Here is a 25955-nt window from a genome sequence, read left to right as displayed (position 1 = left end):
TGCTGAACCTAAGAGCACTCTTCCACTGTGAGGGAATGGTCACTTTCAGCACCTTACCTGGTCAAAAAGGTCAGTACCATCTGATCCCGCTGCACTCATAAGCTCCTCCTCTCCACCAGGGTGATACTCCATGTACGGGCTGACATTATAAACAAACCCTACATCAAATAAGGAGAAATAACACCCTAAATGAACTTCTTACAAACTGTACAAATTAGAAATCGAAGTTTCAATAAAATTTCCCAAATACATTCCATTTAACAAACCATTATTTAGAAGTATTAAGAATATGAGGGGTCTGAGATCTCACCGTACTTGCAAGCTAACAAGTTAGCCTGCCAGTTTCACGGGTCCTGACAGAAAACACGAGACTCCCAGGTTAGAAACAAAGGAGAGCTTAGTACTTACATCAGTAGCGGTTAACTAGAATATCAGCATCTGCATGAGTTCCCTGAACCCCAATTCCCACAGAGCTATGTGAAGAGGGCCAGATAACACCTGTAAACTCAATGTGCTTTATGACGGAAGAGCAACCTTGAGCTTAGGAAGCTCGAACCTTTTCTAAAGGGCAGTAAATACACCTGGCCCTTTGCTCTGGAGGGAGACGTGATCTCTATTATACTGAACAGTAAGCAAAGCTGTCCTTTGCTCTAGAGGGAGACACTAGCTCTACCATCTAAGGTTGTGCACTATGCAAATATCCCTGAAAAGACTGCCTAGAACAACGACAGTCGGCGCGTCTGCTCGCAAGCTAGGCAGGTGTGCAAAGACCTATAGAGAACTGCCTCCTAAGGCAAAGAAATAATGAAACACCATATATAATATTTAACAGTTCTCTCTCCCTCCACCTCTCTCTCATATTACCACTTCATCGTCCTCTACTGCCCTGGCAGGAGAATCTGATGAAAAGGAATGGAGCTGTCACCCATATGTTGATCATCTCAGCAAAGGCTGAGATGGTGACTGGGCCACTGAGGCACAGTCTGTGAAAGCAAGCACAATTCTTTTCTGCAGTTGCCCAAGGAACCAAGATTATTATTTAGATCTTAATAATCCTTTCATCTTCCCCAATATTTACTTTATCTGTTCATATATTTAACTATGTTTTTATCTTTTAAGAAGAAGGAATAGGGGGCTTCCCTGGTGGCGCAGTGCTTGAGAGTCCGCCTGCCGATGCAGGAGACGCGGGTTCGTGCTCCGTTTCGGGAAGATCCCACGTGCCGCGGAGCGGCTGGGCCCGTGAGCCATGGCCGCTGGGCCTGCGCGTCCCGAGCCTGTGCTCCGCAAATGGGAGAGGCCACAACAGTGAGAGGCCCGCATAACGCAAGGAAAAAAAAAAAAAAAAGAAGAAGGAATAGGGAACAAGAAATACAGGAGAATAGTTCAATGAATAGCCTACCCAAGGAAGTGAATTCCTTTTTAATCCTTCACTTGTAGTAAACTAGAGAGCAGACAAATCCAGCCCTCAAGACTCCTCAAGGGTGCAAGGAGGACAACTGGTTTTCTTATATCCAGGACTATTCCTTATGTAATGACTTCCATGAATTTAAATAACCTCAGATAATTTAAAATGTTCATCCTATATAATCATCTTGGAAAGAAAGTAGTTGAATTTCAGACTCAAGAAAGGTACTGTAATTTTTCCACCAGTTTAATTTTGGAAAATAACCAAGCAGTCCAGGTTTCTTTGTAAAATTGCTTAAAGGCAATTCACAAAAAGAAGTAAATTCACAAAATCTCTATTCCAGCAGTCCTCCAAAAACGTCAGGAAGAAAAAAAAAAAAAAAACAACTGGCAGAGTTCCCCCGTCTCTCCTTCCCCATTCACCTTTCCCCGCCAAATTTAGAAGGAATTTTTGCTATTGTTTAATGCTCCAAATTCCACAGACCACAAATGTCTGAAGTAATGATTAGGATCAGAATTATTCCCAATAGGCTTTTAAAGATACAACATCTAGTTTAAAACTGCTTGTTGAAATGCTTAGCTCAAGGATCAATATCATTTCAGTTATAACCTGAAAACTAATGTTGCCATTTTACACACAAAGAACTCTTCCATCTTGGAAAACACTGCCTCTGGTTTTTCACGTATATTTTTATTTGTTGTAATTTAAACCCCAACTGCTACTGATAAAGACTATGGGCATCTTACAGTAATATATTAACTTGAACTTTGTGTAAGTTTGTGCGTACAAAATTTAAAAACACACACTAAAACGTGTAAAAGAAAAGAAAATATACCAGTTGCCTAGCCTAACTAACAGTTTTACTATGATTGAGCAATTAAATGTGGTCCTGAACTTCCTAGCAGCTAAGGCCAAAGGAGCTACTAGTTACAGTGGTCTCATTACCAGTTCTTAAAAAGTATTAAAACGGAACAACAAACAAACAGAGACTCATTAGTTATTTAAAGGCAGAAGACTCCCTTTGAGTTTTTGATATTGATATTGCAAAGACCTGAGTCCCTATACAGGGGCCGTGGACCACATAACATATAGTACAATTTAACAACATGCAGAAACATTCTTCAGGTAGCATTCCTCCCATCCTCTCCAGCCTCAGGTAACCACAAAGGTACTTTCTGTCTCTTTAGATTTAAATATTTCGGGCATTTCACATAAATGGAATCACACAATTTGTGGTCTCTTGTGTTTGCCTTCTCTCAGTATACTATTTTCAAGGTTCATCCATGGTGTTGCATGTATCAGTACTTCATTCCTTTTTCCAGCTGAATAATATTTCATGTATGGATGAGCTACATTTTAGTTATCCATCCATCAGCTCGGGGACATTTAGGCTGTTTCCACTTTTTAGCTTTTATGAATAATGCTGCTATGAACATTTGTGCACATGGCTTTGTGTGGGCATATATTTGTATTTCTGTTGAGTATATACCAAGGAGTGAACTTCCTGGGTCACACAGCAATCTATGTTTAACCTTTTGAGGAACTGTTTTCCATTCTCTGAAGCAATATGTGAAGGTTCCAATTCCAGACCACTCTTTTTTTAGTCACTACTCCAACTCCCCTTAGAGAGGAAAAGCCTTTTTCCACCTGTGGAACCTGAATCACACCTCATATCTCAGATAACTGAACTCAGAACTGGATTGCAGCATGACCCAAACTATTCTCAACCCCCAGCTCTAGATGACACAGCACAATGGAAGACACAAGTGGACCTTTTATATCTATTAATCTAGCTCCCAGATGGGGCTCCCACAATTTTTCAGGTTAGGTACCCATATATGTGAACCCTGACAGTCCACTAATAAGGAGGGAAGGGCATCCCCATGGTTCAGGCCACACACCCACTAACTAGTAATTTTTCACTTTTTCTTTGTTCTATGTCGTAAGTCAGAGAGTTTCAAACTATGGTCCGGGGGCTCCTGCAAAGCTCAAGACTCTTTTGGTGGTTCAAGGTCAAAACTTTTTCATAGCAATACTAAGATGCTGCCTGCCTTTTTAAAAAAATTCTTTCACAAGTGTACAAGATTAAATGCAGAAGGTGATATGAGAATATGGTTGCTATCTATTAAGCCATACATTAAAGATATTTGCCAACATGTAAAACAATGTCACTTTCTCACTATGTTTTGTTTTGGAAAATATAGTTATTTTTCATGAAAATATTATTACTTATGATAACATACAGTGAGTTTATTTTTAAATCAACTTTTAAAAATTCTTTCAATTTCTCAATTTTAATTTCTGAAGGGTAAACATCAATAGATATGACCTTCATAAACAGAAGTTCTTTGGGGTCCTCAGTAATTTTTAAAGGAGTAAAGGGATCTTAAAACCAAAAAGTTTGAGAACTACTGCTATAAGTAAAAGTGGTAATTTTATAATTAGCTTTTAAAATAATTTGTTTTAAAATTCAAACATAAATGTAACTCCAAAGCCCCACATTACATTAATTCAACAAAAGTTTATTTAACGTCTATCATGTATATACAAAGTATTATGCTACTATACTCCAGTATTCCTGTTTATGTCACTAATCACCACTGTTCATTTTGTTGGCTCTACAATAAATGAAGGAAAAGGGTGTGCTCGCATATTAAAATCATGGCATATTTCACTGTATTCAAATACACAGATCCATTTTTGCAAATACTGTGACTACTTTGCCATCTTGTGTTCAGTAAAGAAACTGCATATTGTTTTCATTATTTTTACGTCTGATGTTTATCTAGTTCTAACAACTGCTGAGAAGAGGGTGTTAAAATACACAACAATGGTTATGGATTTGAATTTTTTTTTCAATTCTATTAATGTTTGCTTCATGTATTTTGAAGCTTTGTTATCAGGCATAAAGTCTTCCTAATGACCCTTTCAACATTATAAAATGTCTTTATCTCTAGTAAGAGTCGTTTCTTTGGCAATAGTTTTTTATCTGCTATTAATCTAGCCCAATCTTACTATATTTACCGTTTTGGGGTTTTTTTGGCCATGCCACATGCCTTGCGGGATCTTAGTTCCCCAACCAAGGACTGAACCCAGGCCCAGGGCAGGGAAAGCACCAAGTCCAAACCACTGGACCACCAGGGAATTCCCTATATTTACTATTTAGATAGTATACTTTTTCCTACACATTTATTTTCAACCTGTGTCTTTATATTTAAAGTGTATCTCTCACAGATATCACGTAGTTAGGTCTTGATACATATACACACACAGAAAATCCCTTATCTTTCAATTAGAATAACTGGTCCATTTACACTTAAATTAGTTACTGATGTGATTGAATTCAGAGCTACTATCTTATTAGTCTCCCTCCTCAGCCCCAAGTTTTCTTCTTTCTTTTTTTTTCCTCCAAGTTTTCTGTTTGTGTCTCTGTTCCTCTTTCTCTGACTTCTTTTGGGCTAACCGAATGTGTTTTGAGAATTTCATTTTATCTATTGGCTTTTTAGTATACCTAACTGCATTATATTTTAAGTGACTGTTCTAGGGGTTACAATATATATTCCTAAGTTTAACCAGTTTACTTGAGTTAATGTTGTACCCCTTCACATGTAATGTAAGAACAATTTACCACCCTCCATCCCTGATACTTTATGTAACCCCACAATACAATGTTATAGTTTTGCTTTAGAAAGTCATGCATTTTTTAAAAGATAAGAAGAAAAAAAGTAATCCTCTCTTTCCTCACAAATTTACTATTTCCTAAAGATCTGAGTTTCCATCTGGTATCATTACCCTTTAACCTGATGGATTTCCTTTAGAGCTCCTTGTAGTATAGGTCTGCTAATACTAAATTCGTAGTTTTTGTTTATCCAAAAAAGTCTTTATTTCATCTGCATCCTTAAAGTATCTTTAATGATATAGAATTCAGAATTGATGGTGTTATTTTATTCTCTTCAGCATTCCTTACAGCGTCCAGGTGTTTTTCTTCTGGCTGTTCTCAAGATTTTATCTTTGGCTTTCAGCAGTCTGAATATCATGTCCCTATGTGATTTTCTTTGCATTGATTATGTGTGGTTTTGCTAAGCTTCTGAATTGACAATTTTATGTCTTTCACCAAATTTGGAACATTTTTGGCCAATATTTCTTCAAATATTTTTGTTCCATTCTGCCATTCCTCTCCTTCTGGAATTCCAAATAAATATATATTAGACATTTCTATTTTATCCCAGAGGTCCCTGAGCCTCCATTCATTTTACTTTGGGTCATTTTCCTCTCTGTTCTACAGATAATTTCTATTGATCTATCTGCAAGTTCACTAAGCTTCCTTTTTGTTAGGTCCAGTTTGCTATCAGGCCCATTTGGTAAAATGTTTTACTTCATATATTGTATTTCTCAGTCCTACATTCCCATTTTTTATAGTCTCCTATTTGTTCATTCATTATGAACAATGATGAGATTTCCTATTTGTTCATTCATCATATATCTATGTTTGCCTACTTCCTTGAGTATTGCTGTAATAGGTGCTTTAAAATCCTTGTGAACTAAATTCAACATCCGGATCATCTCCAGGTCAGTCTCTAATAACTGCCTTTTCTCTTGAGCATGTCTAGAAACTTTGGATTATATTCTGGCCACTGTAAATAGTATGTTGTAGAAATTCTGGATTCTATTACATTCCCCGAAAGAGTACTGACTGTTTTAGTAGGCAATTAACTTGACTGGCCTCAAACTCTCAACTCTGTTTCCCCTTTGGGGGAATGGAAACTAAAACCTCTGTTCAATCTTTTTAGCCTTAGTTAGGCTGCCTAGAGTTTGACCGTATGCAAGATTTAGACAGTTTATATCCCTCTCTGGATCTCTTTTTCTGGATTTTCTTCCTCATTTTTCAGTTAGTACAAATGCCCCAAACTCTGTCATCTAGTTCTTCAACTGAAGACTGGGAGTCTCCATCTGAATTTTAGCCACCCTTCACAGTACCAACTTGGGCATGACCGCAAGTCAAATGCCACAGGAAACGGCAATTCACCCAGTGACAGTTCCTTCTTCTAAATATAGATGACCCTTACCCTCTAGTTTCTGTCTGCTTTTGGTTGCTCACCAGTGTTTTTAGATTTTTTTTTTTTAATATGTTGTCCTCAATTTATAGTCAGTATTTGCTGGAGTTTTAGTCCAAAAGGAGTTAATCAGTTACACCTAAGAGCAGAATTCTGCCTAATATTTTAGAAAACTAGGCAATTATCTTGCTAATTTCAACAGAGACAAATGGAAAAGATATTAATGAAAGATAAATGGATTTTATAATGATTTAAAGTAAATGTGGCCTTGGTATTTAAGAATAATATAATAGAATGTAGGTTTGCAAGGTGCTGGATAATAGAGTATCTCAGGACTTTGGGATTAAAAGCACACATTTGCCTCTCACATTCCTGCAATCTTCCTAATGACTACAAAGAATAAATAAGACATAAAACCACAGAGACACAGAAATCAGAAGAGGACATGAGAGCAGTAAAGTTTTGGAAGACTGAAAGCCAAATGATAAGCAATAATTTACTTAGCAGAGTGAAGAAAGGTGAAATAAGGCCTATGTGTAAATCGGAGGGGAACCTATAAAAAAAAGCCAATATGTGCAGCAGAACCCCCAAAAGGTGCAGTAATCAGTAATCCAGGTAGTTCTGAAAGTGAGGGTGCAGGAGGCAACCAAGTAATAAGCTCCTTTCCCAACCCACAAGAAGTGTAGGTTTACTCTCTAGAGACAAGGAACCAGAGACACATTACACTCAGGGAAGCGGCAATTAGTGGAGGAGGGGCTTGAACTAAAAATGAGAAGTAAAAGTCTATGTGTCAAAACACTAAGATCCACCTCCTACCACCCACTGCAGCAGAAGTTATTTGCAGATGATTAGAAGATTGTAGCTTAAAGGAAAAGATTTACATATAGTAGGCTGGGGATCCCTGCCACTGCCCCCAGTCAATTCATAAAAAAATGTTCTGCCCATACATACACGTGGAACTTCCATTCACCTTTCTGGGCCATCACTCTCACTATGAAGAGGCAGAACATTTGACAAAAGTCTCTAAAATTAAAATTAGTATCTTAAGTACTTACTAATTGCCAAGCTCTGGTGCACAGTTTTTAAGAGGGAAAAAAAAAAAAAAAAGACTAGAAATGAGACCAGCGCTACCTCAGAGAAATGAGAACCAGACAGCAACTGTCCTGAATATAACTTAGAGCTTCAAACTGCACCAAATGACTTCAATGATGGCCAGTCTAATTAACAAAAGAGCTAAAAGAATCTGGTCTGAATGCCTCAGTTTGCCCAGGAAAATTTAAATGGAATGTAATAAAGGCCTCCAAGCACTTCAGAAGGTTGACTGGCCATAATTATCAAAGGTCATCTTCTGCTACATTATTAGTATTAGGAAAAAGAGCCCTGACATTTAACAGTTTCATTAAAAGGAAACTGACCTGTAAAAGCATGAAAAATTAACCAACAGTCTGAGCAGTCAGTTACACTCAGTATTTTGAAAAAAATCCAAACTTCTCCTAGAAAGAATGATGACCAAACATTACTAGCACCAGACAAACTTACTATTCTTAAACTAGATTTACAACTTACACCAGTAATAAACAAGACACCCTATCTCTAAATGATCAGTTTTCCGACTACCCCACTCTCTCCTATTCCATGGGATCATTTCCCTCTGTTTGCCTGTGCCTTAGGGCTACCAATGACAGCTACCAACACTGAACTGCCTTGCTATTAGTTACCTGGAAAAAAACCCCAAATATGTCCTTATGCTTTGAGTTATTTCCTATCTTCCGAAACAAGCCAGCTGCAAAGATTAATTAAGATGTAATGATGGGGAATTCCCTGGCAGTCCAGTGGTTAGGACTCTGCGATTTCACTGCTGAGGGCCCAGGTTCATTCTCTGGTCGGGGAACTAAGATCTGCAAGCTGAGTGGCATGGCTGGGAAAAGAAAAAAAAAAAGGTATAATGATGAACTTAAGAAGTAGAAAGCCACAAGAAAAAATTGCTCCCACTCTTAACAAAAAGAAAAAAGCCAGATAATCCAAAAACACTCTAAGTTTTTTTTTGAGGATTTTTTTTATATAAAAATTTATTTATTTTATTTATTTATTTTTGGCTGTGTTCCTTGCCGCGCGGACTTTCTCTAGTTGCCGCGAGGTGGCGCTACTCTTCTTTGTGGTGCGCAGGCTTCTCATCGCGGTGGCTTCTCGTGTTGCGGAGCACGGGCTCTACTAGGCACGCGGGCTTCCGTAGGTGCGTGGCATGTGGGATCTTCCCGGACCAGGGCTCGAACCTGTGTCCCCTGCACTGGCAGGCGGATTCTTAACCACTGCACCACCAGCGAAGTGCCAAAACGCTGCAAGTTTCTGAGCCCATCAGTGAGGTGACGTGGTAAGGCAACCAAATATCTAAATTCCACAGGGTGACAAGCCCCTCTGAGGAAATGGGACATATGAACCACTTCACCTTTGACAGAGCACAGGCAAAAGAGATGTTGCTATAAAACAACTGAAATTTTAACAAATTCTTTTAGGGCCCAGTGTGCACTAGTGCCAATTTAGAACGCTGAGAGGCTCAGATACAAAGGGATTCTGCAGCCAGCCAATTCTTTTTTCACAGTCTTGCACCTCATGAGATGCTCATGGGAAATAGCGTGAGCAGGGCAGACCTGAGAAAAGTCCACAGGTGGTCCAGGTGTGTAGTACCTGCTTCAAGACTTGAGGGTAGAGCGGGAGTACCGAGAAAAGGCCATCTATACTTTGGGCCTGCAAGAGTACAAGGTGGGGATCAGCTACTGCTGAGGAAGGAGCAAGAAATTCACCCATGTTGCAGATCAACCCTGACACACGGGAAACGCAGTCTGTTGCTGGGAAGGTCTAGTAAAGCCTCCCACCCTCAAGCCCCTGCACTGATATCAGGCAAAGGTTAGCTGCTGCTGGGTAGGGCAGGAAACACACATCCTCCTTCACTCTGCACTGACATTAGGCAAAATGTAAGCTGAACACTAGAGGAGGGACAGAAAGCCCACTCAGGCCGAGATCCTACGCTGATATGAAACAGATGACTTCTAGGACTGGAAGGCAGGCAGAGTAATTGCTCACACCCCATGCCCTCTGACCCGTCCTCCTCCTCCCCTACTGATATAAGGCAAAGTTCAGCTGCCACGAGCAAGAAAGCTGCCTGCATTCTAAACCCTGCACTGAGTAAGAGGCAGTGCGAAAGTGACAGGATCACTGGGAAAGCTCAGCCCCTGGGGCTCAGGTAACAGGACCTGCCTAAGACTGAGGCTGAAACAGGAAAGCTGCAAAACTCCTTCTACCACCACAAGTCTTACATCAAACAACAAGTAAGAGCAGTCTGCCACTGGGAGAGGGGCAAGAACATGGTGAGAGACGCTATGCAAGTATACAGGGCAAGCTGTCAGCTAAGAAGAGTAGAACAGGGACAATGGAAAAATCCTCCAACACTAAGGCCCCGCATCAAAAACAAGGTAGCAGTAACCTACTGCTGGAGGAATCTGAAGTCAGTGGTGCACCAATGATAACATAACAACCACCCCAAACCCAGATCAACTACTAACTAAGCTGACTCAACCTAATTGCCAGAAAAAGTATACCATTTCTTTTTTTTGTTTTTCCTTCTGTTAAAGAAAGGCAGACTGCCACATGCAGCAGCTCATTTGGATGTGTGTGGAGTATTGGAAGCTTGACTACCTTACGTTCTCCTACAAATGACCCTGAGAGCTTGTTTGCAGGTTCTAGTAGGGGAGCGCAGCTACTCATATACCCTTGATGGAAGAACAGTCCCCCTCTGTCGGGCAAGGTCATCCTCTTCAACCAAGCATGCAGCTTCATGAGGGATGCACATGGAGTGGTGAGGGAGAAAGGGGAGACCCGCCTAGCCATCCAGATCAGCCGAATCAACCCTGGTGATCAATGGGGTGACAGATGTCGCAGCCAGATCACCCGCACATCCAAAAGTGTACCATCTCTGAGTATAAATACCTCAAGTTCTACTGTTCATCTATATTCAATGTGTAACACACAATCAAAAAATTGTAAGACACATTTTTCAAAATGATAAAACCCACTGTCAACAGAGAAAAACAGCAATACAACCAGACTTAGAGATGGTGTATATACTGGAACTTATAGGACAGACACACTAAAACAACTCTAATTAATATATTAAAAGATCTAGTAGAAAATAAGGTTGACACTTAGTAAATGGGAAATTTCAGCACAGAGATGAAAGCTATACAAAGAAGCCTAATGAAAACACAAAAAATGAAAAACATGATATCAGAATGAAGAATTCCTCTGATGAGTTAATCAGCAGACTAGACATAATAGAGGAAAAAATAAGTAAACTTGTAGAAAAGTCAACAAAAATGATCAAACTGAAACACAAAGAAAAAAGTGAGTGAAAAAACAGAATGGTGCATCAAGAGCTGTGGAACAATACAGGCTAACATATGTGGAACTGGAATCCCAAAAGAAGAGTAGAAGTATTTGAAGAGATAATGGCCCAAAACTTCCTAAAGTTAATTTAGAGAACCCCAAGCAGAAAAAATAAAAGGAAAACCACATCATAGTCAAACTGCTGAAAAGCAAAGTAAAATTTTAAAGGCAGAGAAGAAAGAAGCCTTACATTCTACAGGAAAACAATTAAGAATGACAACAAGGGCTTCCCTGGTGGTGTAGTGGTTGAGAGTCCGCCTGCCAATGCAGGGGACACGGGTTCGTGCCCCGGTCCGGGAGGATCCCACATGCCGCGGAGCGGCTGGGCCCGTGAGCCACGGCTGCTGAGCCTGCGCATCCGGAGCCTGTGCTCCGCAACGGGAGAGGCCACAACAGTGAGAGGCCCGTGTACCTCAAAAAAAAAATGACAACAGAGTTCTCATCTATGCAAACTAGAAGATGGAGTGACATTTTTAAAGCGCTGAGGAAAATAAACTGTCAACCTAGAATTTTATACCCAATTATAATGTATCCTCAAAATGAAGGCAAAATAAAGATGTTTTCAGATGAACAAAAGCTGAGAATTCATTGCCAGCAAATCTGTAGTGCAAGAAATGTGAAAGTCAGTTCTTTAAGGGAAATCTGGATCAACACAAAAATATACCAAGCACTGAAAATGGTAAAAATGTGGGTAATTTTTTTCATTTTCTTCATCTCTTTAAAAGATAAGTGACTGTCTAAAGCAAAAATAGTAACATGTCGCAGGATTTATAGCATATGCGGAATGAATAACAATAATAGCACAAGACGCTGGAGAAGGAAATGGAATTATACTCTTACACTGTATGTAAAATGGTATATTATTTGAAGGTAGACTGTGATAAGTTAAAATTGTGTATCATAAACCCTTACAGCAATGACTAAAACAAAGATGACAAAAAGGTATAAAGAATAAGTTAGTAGTGGAGATAAAATGGATTCATTAAAATATAATGATGACTATGTCAACAATGGGTGAATCTAGCCATGTGAAGGGTTTCTAGAGTTCATGGCATCACTTTTGCAACTTTTTTTGAAAGTCTGAAGCTTTTTCAAAATAAAAGGTTTAACTGAAAATATTAATGGCAAAACATGGTCCTGAAGAAATCTCCAATATTTACTTAACCCCTACAGTGTGCAAAGTCTGCAAAAGGATATATGAAGCTGTACAAAGGAGAGAGAACATAGGATCCCCATCAGGCTGCAGCTCACATTCTATGAGCTCAAAAATGAATAACTGACCATGAGTATATATCAGAAAACTGTCCAGAAATAACAAAATTTTTGAGTAAGGAATTGATATATTCCCTAACTCTAAGAGCCAATAACCTGGAAACAGCAAAAATGAAAGTCCCTCAACTGGTCACTATTTTGTGAAATCATCAAAATATCCCTACCATATGTGGTTTAGAAGTCCTACATGTGATTCAAAGGCTATTTACTGAACACTGCCCATGAGCCATGCCCTGTACTAGATGCTAGGGGGCAGGGAGAGAAGCTGCATATTAATACCCTGAAACTCAATTTAAATAAAAAGACAAAAATAGAAGAAATGGCCCAAAAACGTTATAGATGTTCTAACAGAGGACATACATCAAATACTGAGGAAGAAAGTGCAGGGGAAGAAGCAAAGTCCAAGAGGACCAGAAAAAATGAGGAGACTGAAAGGAAGAAGCTGTTGGAAGAAAGAAAGGAAAGAACTGAGGGTGTTTCAACAATGTAGGATAAACAACTACCTGAGGTCACAGAAGACGCTGGAGAGGACTGATAAGAGCACATAAAGGGTCAAGCCTTAGAAAAGAGTGTGCCTTAGAAAGAATGATGTCTTTGACTTTCCAATACAAGAAATCGAGAAGAAAGAATACAGGTATCACTAACTTGAAGTTCCTCATATTCACAGTGAACACCTATGTGTTGCACTTGGGCTCTTTCTCTCACACAATCACACCACCTAGACTTCGCACGTGCTTTTTCCGGAACCTGTAATATTGTTCCCCTTCCTCTCTGCCTGGTTAATGCCCATTTACCTTTCATCTCTACTCAATCTCCTGGAATCCTCACTCTTAGCACAGCAGACCTCTCCTTCACAATACTCCTCAGACTTGAGTAACACTTTTTGTTCCCTGCCAGATTGTGAATTCCATGAGCAGGGGCCAGCTCTGTTTTAAATTTCCATGTCACTCCCCAGAACCTGGTATCATGCATGAAACATAGTAGACCCCAAGAAATACTGATTAAACGAGTGAACCAATATAGAGAAAGAGAAAGTTAAAACCTACAGTCTCTATTTTTTATGAATGACAACTACACACAAAGTCACACAGAAAGCAAAAGGTATATTTCATTAAATTACTAAAAATAAAAATTGTCTTGGAAGGCTCTCCTGTATGACTGTTAATTAGCAATGCTATTTAGCACAAGGGAAGAGCTACAAATAACAGGCACTCCATCGTAATTTCATAATAAATTAATTCATGAATGGCATTCAAAGTGAGTTACGCATAAAGGCTAGGCCAGGATCCAATCTAGAGTTGAATATGATAAAACAGGAAGCAGTACAGTGTAGTTTAAGCATAACAGCTTAGAATCAGGTTGCCTAGGTTAAAATACTGGCTCTACTCTCATCAGCTATGTTTGGCAAGTTACTCTATGCTCTGTAGTGGGCATTAATGTTTTCCCTACCCAGCGTCCACTCCCCTTCCAGCAACAGCAGCAGGTTTTCTTCAAGGAGTCACATCCTCCTCCCTGACTCTTCACTGTGGCCCCTCTCTAGGCTACAGGATGAACTTGTGACCTAGGTTTAAGTGGTTAAGTACACCATTTCCCCCTAAATAGAACTACAATTCCAGCAACGAGAACATGATCAAAACTGTGCCAATCGGAGCCAATTCCAAGGCTTTTCTTTTAGCTATTAGATAAAAGGAAGAGAACCTGAAAAGAACTGGGGTTACAGTTGCTGTGGTCATCTTGCTGCTGTGAAGAGTTAGTCCTAAAATGGAGCAAGCCCAGAAGGGAAACTGACAGACAGTGTGAAAGCAGATCCTGAGGACACCACCTGAGCCCCTGTACCAATCCTCACCTCAAGTCAGCTCCACCTGTAACTTTTTAGCCTTCTGCTTAAACCAAGTTAGGCTGGAGTTTCTGCCACTTACATCCATGAGTCCCCACTAATATACTTTCTCAGCTGCAGTTTCATCATTTGGAAAATGAGGATTCGCTAAGCTTCCGTGCCCTCATCCATGAAGCAGAATACCTACTTCATAGGTTTGTTGGGAAAAGTAAACACTTAGCACATAGCACAGATCTCACACCTCATGAACCTGCTAAGCTGTTTAAAAACAGAAAACACTTCTTATAAAGAATACTGAGCTATATATGTGATTTTAATTAAAAATCTGAGAATTATGTGACTGGATAATAAGTTTAAGTGAGCAAAAACCTCTGGTAAAAAGATAATGGCAACAGCTAAAATGTAAACTGGGATAAAAATCCCAACACTGAGTTTCCTGCTACCAGGTAATTCAGACATTAACTAAGACTATAACAAGAGTTATTGCAAGCAAATTATCACCACAGAAGTATAGATGCCAATGTTGAAGAAGAGAAATTAAAACAGTCACCTCCCCAGTAACAACAAGAGTAGAAATCAGTGAATAGAAAACGGACAAGGAACAGAGAAAATCAAAGCCAAAAGTTAAGACTGATAAACTTCTAGTAAGACTGATAAAGAAAAAAAACAAAAAAACCAAAGACTATCAATATTAGGAATGAAAAAGGGTCTATCACTATAGAACCTAAAGACATTAAAGAGATAATAAGAGAATGTTATAAACAACTTTATGACAATATGGTAAATAACAGAGATGAAATTAACAAATATACTGAGAAACGTAACTTATAAAAACTGACACAAGAAAAAGAGAAAATTTGAATTGCCCTAAAAATTTCTTTAAAATTGAATTTGTAATCAAAAACTTTCTTACAAAGGAAATTTCTAAATGTCGGCTGAAGTCTGTAAACCACTGTGTCAATCAAGCAAAACACCTGAGGGTTAGATGAGGCCCTCCCCCACTCGCCCAGAACACCAGTTTTTTCCCTTCTAGTGGATTTTTAGTGAATGGAAGGGTGGTACAGAGAGAGGAAGAGTCAAAAAAAAGAACGAAGAGATTGCATAACAATTAAGGAGATAAAGACAGAGTAAAAGTAAAAGAAATGGAATGGTCTCATATGTCAGTAGGACAGAATAAAATCAACAGACTAGATTACCTGCATTAATGGTGCATAATAGGCAACCTGAGAACCTACAGATTAGATTAGAAATGGATGAATAAAGGGAAATAGACCTGAAAAAATGTTGGTTTGTATTTCCTAAACAAGCAAGTGATAGCAGAAGGGAGTTGTTCGAGAATCTGCAAACTGTCAAGAAGCAAGTAAGGAGGCTGTTACACAAAGCAGAAAATGTACAGAATAGTTGAGCTCACTGGAATAACAATTCAGTATTGTTTAGAGGCACTCTATATTACTGTGATAATACCTTCTATTATATATTAAAGCATTAGTTCCAAACTTGAAAAACTGCTTCTAGAAGAAAATTTTCAGATAGAAAAAGTTTCTCAGCTAGAGACAGAAATACTAGTTTCTCAAAACAGCATTGAAGCAGGGAGCTAAGGAAACCTGGAGAAAAGAACTTGGTGTTAAAAAAAGTCAGCTCTCTTCTTGGTGGGTTTGAATCTAACCTAAAAAGTATAAAACTTATTTTACTTTATTATTACTGAAGTATAAATAAAAGATAACCTAAAGAACTACAGTCAATTCTCATTACTCTAGGCAGTTACGTTCCACAAACTCACTTCAAACACTGAATTAGCCAACACTGAACCACTGCTCCTAAGAGAAAATATTAATACAAGGTGAGGTTCCTGCAAGCCCCTGGTCACATTTTTGTCAACCAATCAAAACATAACCCTGTTTAATGTATGTTCTGCTTGATATATTATTCAATACATACTGTAGATTCATGAACGCTGAATTCACAGCCAACAGCACTATGACTCATGGCTGAACAAAGCTCATCTAACAGATATTTTCTCCGGAAGGCACATGACCGCATTCTTGGGACAGCACTTCAGCACTCTCCTTGTGGGGCAGGGGGCATGTATACAGTGAAATCACCAACGAAAAGCACAGGATGTGAAAAATGTCGCACTAAAAAAACAGCAAAAAAGATACTTGTAAGAGAGATGGAACAAGAAGGCAGAACACTGCCTTCCTTGTCTGACCTCGGCTAGGAACGTGTGCTCGGGCAGCACCAATTTTTCACTGCACTGTGCACGTCTTCAAATTACTATGAAAGCACTGTGAGTGCTGATTTGGGGGTTACAAATAAATTTTAGTGAGTAGGCAAATTTGAAACCCAGGAATAATGAGGATTGATGCACTCATAAAAGTTTATACTACTGTCATACAAGTAAATTTTTTTAAAGTTTACTGTAAATGAACCTAGAAATCTAGGAAACGGTAATGGAAAAATACCATTTCTTGGAATCAATCTGCCAAGATTTTTTAGTTATTGAAACATGAAAAATACAAACCCATCAAAAGTCACTTTTACAATGGTCTCAAGCAGGCCTCTTCAATTTACTAGCATATGACAATCAGCATTAGGAGAAATCAAAGTATGTTCATTTCTAAGTTATAAATGAAATCCATAAATCCCACTTGGGGAACTGAATTCGCTAACTTTTTTTTTTTTTTTTTTTTTTTGCGGTACACGGGCCTCTCACTGTTGTGGCCTCTCCCATTGCGGAGCACAGGCTCTGGACGCGCAGGCTCAGCGGCCGTGGCTCATGGGCCTAGTCGCTCTGCGACATACGGGATCTTCCCAGACCGGGCCACGAACCCGTGTCCCCTGCATCGGCAGGCGGACTCTCAACTACTGCGCCACCAGGGAAGGCCTTCACTAAATTTTTAACAGCAGAATGGCCAATATATTTACTGTAATCAACTTTTTAGAAATATCATTTATTTAAATGGACTGTTATTGAGTATCAGGCCACACTTCCCCTCACCCTAAGATTAAAATGATGCCAAAAGATGATTTCATGACTTAATACATCATTGCCCACACTGATTACATACTACAGTAAAATATACTACAGAAAAAACAAAGTCTGATCTAGGCTCTACAGAGCTCTCACAGATGAGTGATTTAGATTTTTATTCAAACACCTAAATGTTCATGCTCAAAGCTTCACATACTTGTAAATCACCTTCAGTTCTTGAGAGAGAGAGAGAGAAACAGCAATAAAAGAGAAAACTACAATTGCATGAATTAACGGGAAATTCAACAAAATTTTTGAACAAAGCTATCTCTCTCCCATCCAGTCCCTCCATGTCCCAATTAACTCCTATTGCATTATAGGAATTACATACTTTACAGAGAAAGGTGAGAATTAAGTGAACAAATCAGAAACTCCATAAACCTGCCTTTGAGATCATTCCAGACTAATGCCCACATTTTACAGTCAGCTGCCAGCCAAGTGCTCTTTTTACACCATCATTTTTACGAACGTGACTAGATTTAGCACACCTGAACATTAACCAGAACAGCTATGTACTCAAAAAAAAAAAAAAAAGTCCCCCAAATATTAGCTATAAAAACCCATGCCAAAGTGTATATTTTCTAAAGAGACACTGTGTCTTCCTTGGTCTGATCAAGCTGAAATTTGAACTGATCTAAAAATGGGGCAATTGTTAGAAAATGAAGAATCCAATACTTTAAAAAAAGAAAAAAATATATACCTTGATACCATGCTTCCCTGTGGTAGAGCTCTGATTAAAACTTGGGTCCAAACATTAGCACTGACCTTCAAAGCTAAATTGGCATACATTCCCTTTAAGAAGGTATCACTAACATTTTAAATTAGAACAGCTAAGAAGAAAAAGACAGGGCTTCCCTGGTGGCGCAGTGGTTGAGAATCCGCCTGCTAATGCAGGGGACACGGGGTCGAGCCCTGGTCTGGGAAGATCCCACATTCTGCGGAGCAACTAGGCCCGTGAGCCACAACTACTGAGCCTTGCGCGTCTGGAGCCTGTGCTCCGCAACAAGAGAGGCCGCGATAGTGAGAGGCCCGCGCACCGCGATGAGGAGTGGCCCCCGCTTGCCACAACTAGAGAAAGCCCTCGCACAGAAACGAAGACCCAACACAGCAAAAATTAACTAATTAATTTAAAAAATATATTAAAAAAAAAAAAAGAAAAGAAAAAGACAATTACATTCAGTCCTGTGCTTTCTTCTACTTTCATAGAGGACTGTGTTAGAAATTGCCGGGAATTTGTCTGTCATCCTACGTTGTCTGTCATCCTCATTCATCCTACTTTGCTGCCTTTGTCAACATCCTGGTTCACCTATTACCACCTGAACTTCTGTAAGAGCTAAATGCTTTCCTAGTCTCATTTCAATTCGCTATGCGCACCACCAGACTACCTTTTCCAAGGCCTTCTCTGTCCCCCCATTCAAGCACCTCCAACAGTTCACACTGCCATCAAAATTAAGAACACATTTCTCAGCTTGGCCTTCAAGGTCCTCCATAATCTGCCCTAACATGCCTTCAGAGTTTTCTTTCTTATAATTCTCCAACAGGCAGCCTAAGCTCCAGAACATACCTCCAGCTTTTCTGTGTCTAGACCCTTGGTTAGCATTTCCCTCTGCTTGGGTGTACTTCCCTCTCCCTTCCGGTTGAAATCCTGTCCACACTTTCAAGGCTTATCTCTATCACAAAAGCATCTCTGATTTTCCTAACCCACACGTCTCCCTCCCTGTAATCTGGCATCGCTTTCTTTACAGCCCTCGTGGGGCACTTCACTCAGACCTGTCTAGCGGTTACTTATCTTCTCCTCCTAGAGTGGAGGGCCCCAGGGCAGGGCCTAAATCAAATGTTTCTTTATTAAAATTAAAAACCAAACGCTGTCAAAAGGGAAAAAAACCCAGACATCTTACTTTGCAGTCGGAGTGGGGAGGAAGCCTAATTATTAGTAGGGTAGAATGAATTCTCCAACAGAAACTTTAAAAGAATTTATCCTTAAATCAACAACCTTACCGGAAGAGTGTCATCCATTCAAATCATTACGGGAGATATGTAACTGGGAGCAACATGTATTACTTTTCAAACATAGCAAACCCGTCCCTGACCTCCATCAGTACATCAAATGAATAATACAGTATGACTGTATTGTAACGATGCCTCGTCTATCTAATAGCGCTAGGACGTGAAGGGTTCACATGAGAGAGTTTTCTGAAAAAGTGGCTTCCTACTGCAGAAACAGCTCAGACACACCCATAGCCTGGACCAGCTGAGAAATCCTCGTGGGAAACTGACCTCCACTTCACCCAGGCCAGCAGAAGACACTTGGGCACAGTGGGGAGGTCATTTTGTGCCAGTTACCTGCACCTGGTAAACAGGTATGCGGCACGGAGAGAAAGCAAGGAGGGTATTAAAAACCCTATCAAATGGCAAAAGGAGCTTTTTGTGTCTGGCAGAATCCTCATTCCAAGTTACTGGTCTATCCACAGTGTATTTCCCTGAGAAACTCTGAAAAGTAGAGCATCTGTTCTTCTGTCTCAGAACAAGCTAAGTCATCCCCTCCTGGAAGATTCCATACCCTCTGCCACTGAAAAACATTCCACACTCTAATTATATCTGTTATGGATTGAATTGTGTACCCCCAAATTCATACACTGAAATCCTAACTTGCAATACTTCAGAACATGACCTTATGTGGATACAGGGTCAATGCAGATGTAATTAGATGGAGTCATATTAGAGTAGGGCAGGCCCCTCCTCCAATATGACCCATGTCCTTATAAAAACAGCAAATTTGGACCCAGACAATCACACAGGAAGAATGCCATATAAAGATGAAGTCAGAGATCAGAGTGACGCCACCACAAGCCAAGCAACTCCAAAGACTGCCAGCAAACCACCAGAAGAGACGCGAGAGGCATGGAACAGATTCCTCTTCAAGCCCGAAGAAGATATCCTGATCTTAAAGTTTAGCCTCCAGAACTGTGAGATAATAAATTTCTGTTGTTTACGCCACCCAGTTTGTTGAATTCCATTTGGGCATCCCTAGCAAACTAACAGTGCTACTGGTGTCTTTCCATTTACTATACCACTGATCTACTGTGACAACCACACACCTCTTCAAGTAACCAAATTTCTTAAGAATGGTTAAGTGTTGCACTAGTTAACAAACACATACTGATGACCTCTATGTGCCAGGCACCAAGGACACAGCAGGGGACTGACATGGTCCCTGTCCTCATACAGGTGACAGTGTCATCAGGATAACTGACGACAAACCAAAATTATACAATGATAAAATTACAACTGCGATAACAGCAATAAATGACACACTTCCTTTCTTCTTTAAACTGAAGATAGTGGATATATTGAACCCCGTCTAGATGACTCAAGGACATTGCTATGGAGACCCAGTGCACAGCTGCAAGCACTTTATTGTTTTTGCTTCTCTCCCAGATACGAGGTTGTAGGACACCATGAGATCTACTTCCATCAACTATCATTCTTTCTCTGCTCACTCTCTCCCAATCTAGCCATTTCTAGCCTGGGGCTTCTAATTTGCTGTGGGCTAGAAAAATCAGGTAACTCATATTGCTAACAAGCGTGGATTAAGTAATAAAAAGTGCTGCAAGTGAGAACTAAGGATTTGGCTTTAATGTGGGTTTTCTGATTTACTTTAAATTCTCAGAGACATTTTTTCCTACAGAATTCTGTTACACGGCACAAAGGTGGAACATTATTCCATATAAACTAGGGGTTACTGAATAATTTTATTACTTTGGTATTAAATTGCCTGGTAAACACTTGTTTTCTTTCAAAGGGAATGCAGTACGGGGATGCTATGTGAACAGTGACTTAGGGAAGAAATACTGCCCTAATTCAGACCCAAATTCCAAATGAGAGAATTTATTGCCCAGTGTAAGGCATATTTTTGTTATCTAACTGCAAATCATATCACCAAATAACAGGACCAAGGGGTTGTACAGCATTACAACTGGAAACCCTAGCCAAAACGTTTTGCGGTACACAATAAATACCACCTACCTCTTATGCATATCCAACAATCATCCTTTTTGTTGTGTTTTTTAAGTTCTTCTTCAGTTACTTCAATTAATCTTCCTTTTAATCCTGTTAGGTCCTTTCCACTTTTGGTAAGTCGAATCCAATCCATAAGACTTCTGCCTTGTTTCAGAGGGACCTCAAAAAGGAACAGGGAAGGATTCAGTGTGGCTTTTCGGGTCAGCTGCTTTCCCTTCCCCTTCCTGCTGCTGGTCCTCAGGCCCCTTCATTATTGATTCCCACTCCAAAAGATAAGAAAACTCAAATATAACAATTCTAAAAGTTTTCTTCAGCTTTAGGAGGGGGTATCAGAATTACAAATGGAACCCTACATAAAGTACCTGGGCCATGAGGTGGGGCTTAGAAATTCTGGCACACAAATGTCCATCCAAATGGTATCAGAGTACAAGGATAGTACTGAATCCAGAGTCAGAAAACAAATTTTGGTCCTGGCTCTATCGCTAGTATGTTCCAGTCGCTTACCAATTTGGACCAAAATTTCTTTGCCTTAAAAATCAAGGGATTTGATAGAAGAAAACAGAAACAACTGGCTGAAGTTGATTTTCTGGATTTTCAACATACACAGAATATTAGAAATCACATGAGATGGTAATATGTTTTCTAAGAATCCACTGAGAAACAAAGGTTATCAAATAATGGAAAATAATAAAACTGTGGCTCCCCACATTCCTTATAATAATGTCTCTAAACTGTCACACTCTAGGGAAGGGGTTGGCAAACTGGCCTATGCCCGTTTCTGTATAGCCCTTCCTTGAGCTACGAGTAATTTCCACCCATGGTGGTGGTGCTGGTGGTGAAGAGACTGAATCCTTATGACGCCCTCAAAGCCTAAATTATTTATTACCTGGGCTTTGCACAAAACTTTGCTTTCTCCTGCCTAGAGGGTTTAACAACAGGATGTTTGGGATTTTGTGGGTTTTGGGTTTTTTTACAAAATACATTTTCAAAGCTTTTAGATAAGAGGTACAATTAGTGTTTTAACCAGTTAAGACACCCTAGTGGAAATTTTTCAAGACATCTAACCTGTGTAACTAGTTTGTAACATAGTACCAGATAACTGTTTAACATAAAAGCAGTCATATTCAAGGAAGTTTATTGCTATTTGTGTCCCCCCAAAATAGACTGAAATCCTAATACTCAACGTGATGGTACTAGGAAATAGGGCCTCTGGTAGGTGATGAAGTTGTTGGGATTAGTGCCCTTATAAAACAGGCATTAGAGAGTTCCCTCACCCCTTCCGCCAAGTAAGGACACTAAAAAGATGGCTACAAACCAGGAATCGGGGTCTCATCAGACACAGAATTGGCCAGTGCATTGATCTTGGACTTCCCAGTCGCCAGAAGTGTGAGAAATAAGTTTCTGTTGTTTATAAGCCACCTATGATATTCGGTTAGAGCGGCCCGAAAGTACTAAAACACACATCTCACTTTCCTGAATCACATCTGTTTTAGATATTCAATTGCCCCCAAAATAACCAAGTTAACAGGTCTGTGGTGCCTTTCCAACTTCACATTCCTTCTCACCAATCCACATCATCCCATTCTTACCATGGTTAAAACTCTCTAGGTCTCTTGGTCTTCATAAATGAAGTAAAGTGGGAGAATACATATGATCTTTCCCATCCCAAACCACTTCTTTCACCATTCTATCACCTGCAGCGTAGTTAAAAGTAATCTGTTGGAAATGCAAATCTAATCTAGGACCCTCCCTCCTTCAGTGGCTCCTCATATTCCTTATAATAATGTCTCTAAATGCCCTCGAGTGGTTTACTAGGCCCTTCATCATCTGGTCATAGTTTACCTCACTAGCTCCACGTTTTAACTTTTGCCCCTTCCCATTCTATGCTTTTAGGTAAATAGAAATTGATTCCGCTCTCTCCCCTGCAGACATTACTTCCTCCAGAAGCCTTTTCTGACCCCGACTCCTTCAAGGTCATAACAGACTGTTACAGTCCCTGTGGTATTTATAACTGCCTCTTTACTAGTCTGTGAAGCCTGCTGGACTAAACTCTTTGACAACAGAGATGTTGGGGCCCAGGGCAGGCCATGCAAGAGGAACACTTTGACTGTCCTCTTTATCTCCCTGAAAGCAGGAAATAAATCTCCCATGTGAAAGGTACCCTCCCTCTACTGGGAGGTAGAAACACATCTTTCTCACCAGAGATAGGAAATTCAGGGCCGAGAAGCCTGTAAACAAATCTTGTTATTTGTTTACTAATTTACCACCCAAGCCCAAACTTTGCTCAAATTCCTTACCAATTCAGTATCCAGACCTAAGTTTCTCTGTCCCATCAATTCCTCGCAAATGTACTGTCTGTCTAAAAAGTATAAAAGCTGCCTGCTTTGGCCACTCCTTAGTGTAATAGGGAAGAATCTATTGCAAGTTAATCACTAAAGGGATGTCACCTGTAAGTTTAAATTATACATAATGGCCCATCTCTGGGAACCCGGCTATCCGGGCAATGAGCATTAAGCTAAAATACCTTTGTTTAGCTCACAGGAAACATCCTGACCAGGCCCACCTGCAAATGACTGCAGAGATGAAGAAATTAACACATCCTCTCTGGAAGCTGATGGGAAACAGGGAATGTGTGACTTTACTCCCTCCCCTTCTAGTATAAAAGAAGCCTGAATTCTAACTCAGGCAAGATGGTTCTTTGGGGGATGAGCCCACCATCTTCTCCGTTTGCCGGCTTTTCAAATAAAGTCATGATTCCTTGCCCCAGCAATTCGTCTCCCCGTTATTGGCCTGTCGTGCTGCGAGCAGTACGAGCTTAGACTCATAACATTAGATCCCATTTCTGCAAGACTTCTGTGCATGCCAATTAAATTTGTTTCTTTTTCTCCTGCTAATCTGTCTTGTGTCAATTTTGTAGAAATTTCCCCCTCCCCAACAGAGATCACATCTCCAGCATATGGTAGGGTCTCAATAAATATGGTATTGAGACCCAAATATGGTAGGGTCTCCATGTCTCTGCTTCTTATTTGTAGAAAAAGCTCCCGTCTCCTAGGCCTTCCCAGAGTTCCAAAGAGCAGAATCAAACAGCTAATGACTACAGAAGCGAGAAAATGCAGAAACCAAGGAAAAGTAGTCAAGCAAGAAAACTACTAAGAGCTTGAACGATAGTCACAGGACTCCTAGTCCCTCCTGAAGAGATACAGACAACAACATGATGCATATCCTTGAGTTCTTTTACAGCAACCAGGACCCCAAGGGATAGAAACTGCTGACCACAAACACAAAGGCCCCAGCCTGGCTGGAACAAGAAGGTTGCGGATTGAGATTTCTAAAATATCACCATGTTACCTCACCACCAACCAAACAGAAGAATGTCCACAAGCTAAGCATGCTCCCTGGACCCTCACCCCAAATGTTGCCTTTGAAAACGCTTGCCTGAAAGCCATCGGGGAATCTGGGTGTTCTGAGCACTAGCTGCCTGTTCTCCTTGCTTGGCACCCTGCAAATAAACGCTGCACTTTTCTCCACCACAACCCAGTATCAGGAGATGGCCTTCGCTGGGCATCGGGAAAGCGAACTCAAGTTCGGTTTGGCAACAATTTCACAAAGGGGGAAAAAAATCATCTGAGTTTTCTCTTGAATTGCAGAATAATCATATTTTATTCTCTTTCTGGACCCAAAGACTCACCTTTGCCATCACCACCTGGGGAAACGTTTGTCTTTGCCTCTAAGTTTTCTCCTTTAAATGATACTGAGAACATGGCTGGTGGTTTTAATGGAGAAGGGCAGCAACTCTCATATTCTAATCCAGGGAGGCTTCCTTTGAAAAGGCTCTACTATTCAGCCAAGCACTTAGCTTAAGGAGAGAAGCAGGTCAAACACCAAGGAGACGAGGACACACGACTGGATGGCTGCATAATATATGCAGCAATAAGTGAAAAGTCACAGTCAGAGTCACATCACATCAAGCCTACTGGGTCCAAGGCAGCATTTCTTAACCAGTTTTCTTTTCTGTGAAATGGAGATAACGAAAGCACCCACTTCATAGGATCATTAGAAAGATTAAACAAGTTAATACATGTAAAGCACTAAGGTCTTCAGTAAGCACTAAATAAATCTCAGCTTTATTATTATTAAAGTTGGGGTTATAGACTTCTGGAAATCTAATGAAAGCTACAGATCCCTGAACCCATAATTGTGATCTAGAGTCAAACTCCAGGTCCACGTGGAGAACGCAGAGAAAGTTGGTGAAGTTCCCAAATGATGTCAATGCTAAGGCTCAAGAGTCCAGAAATGAAAAAGGAGTGGCCCGAGTAGGTGGAAGTCTTGAAAACAAAACATGAAGATGTGGTTACTGAATGAGGAACTAACAATCCACAGAAGCAAGCAGCATTCATGTTGCAATGAACGCAGGAGACAATTCTATTAAATTCTGCAAATATAAAACACATTTGTGTTCCACCTGTTGGTAACAGAAGCTACGTGCAACAAAAAGTTAAAGAGTATTTATTATATTAGCTTCAGAGTCAGCAAATGACATCAGTAGAAAAGGCAGTGATAAAACAATCAGGTACCAGAGGAAGAGAGAAAGGCAGTGTGACTTGGAGAAGCGTCCGTAAACCTAACTGGAGGTTTGTAGACACTTGTTCTCGCTTCTCCAATCTTCCCTAGCTCCCGGAGTCCCCACCCCTGGCGGGATGATCACTGGTCTCTGTCGCTAGTGCTCAGCCTTTCCTCTCTTCTAGGGAACTCAGCGCTCACAACCCCTTCGGAAAGTGAACAAAAGAACGGAGAGGAGGTTATGTTTAAGGAAGGAAGCTAATACTGAATCCCTACAATACAGGACGCACAGAGCCTGGCCCTATCATACATCTGAATTTAATTAATGGGGAAAGA

At 40.1% G+C, this 25955-nt stretch overlaps 1 protein-coding gene across 1 annotated transcript in view; it reads right to left on the bottom strand.

Annotated features, from left to right (window-relative positions):
- LOC103082357 (cytochrome b5 reductase 4) overlaps positions 1–25955 on the bottom strand; it is a 93446-nt gene that overhangs the window by 66943 nt on the left and 548 nt on the right. Inside the window, exons 2-3 of the mRNA XM_007466017.1 lie at positions 21066–21219; positions 58–158 (exon numbers count right to left, since the gene is read on the bottom strand). Of these exons, the coding sequence (XP_007466079.1) occupies positions 58–158; positions 21066–21219 (255 nt within the window). The remainder of the gene's footprint in view (positions 1–57; positions 159–21065; positions 21220–25955) is intronic.

This window comes from Lipotes vexillifer, unplaced genomic scaffold, assembly GCF_000442215.2.
Source record: "Lipotes vexillifer unplaced genomic scaffold, Lipotes_vexillifer_v1.1 scaffold1971, whole genome shotgun sequence".
NCBI classification, from domain to species: Eukaryota; Metazoa; Chordata; class Mammalia; order Artiodactyla; family Lipotidae; genus Lipotes; species Lipotes vexillifer.
Note: the sequence above shows the minus strand (reverse complement) of the source record. Positions and strands in the feature narration are given on the sequence as shown.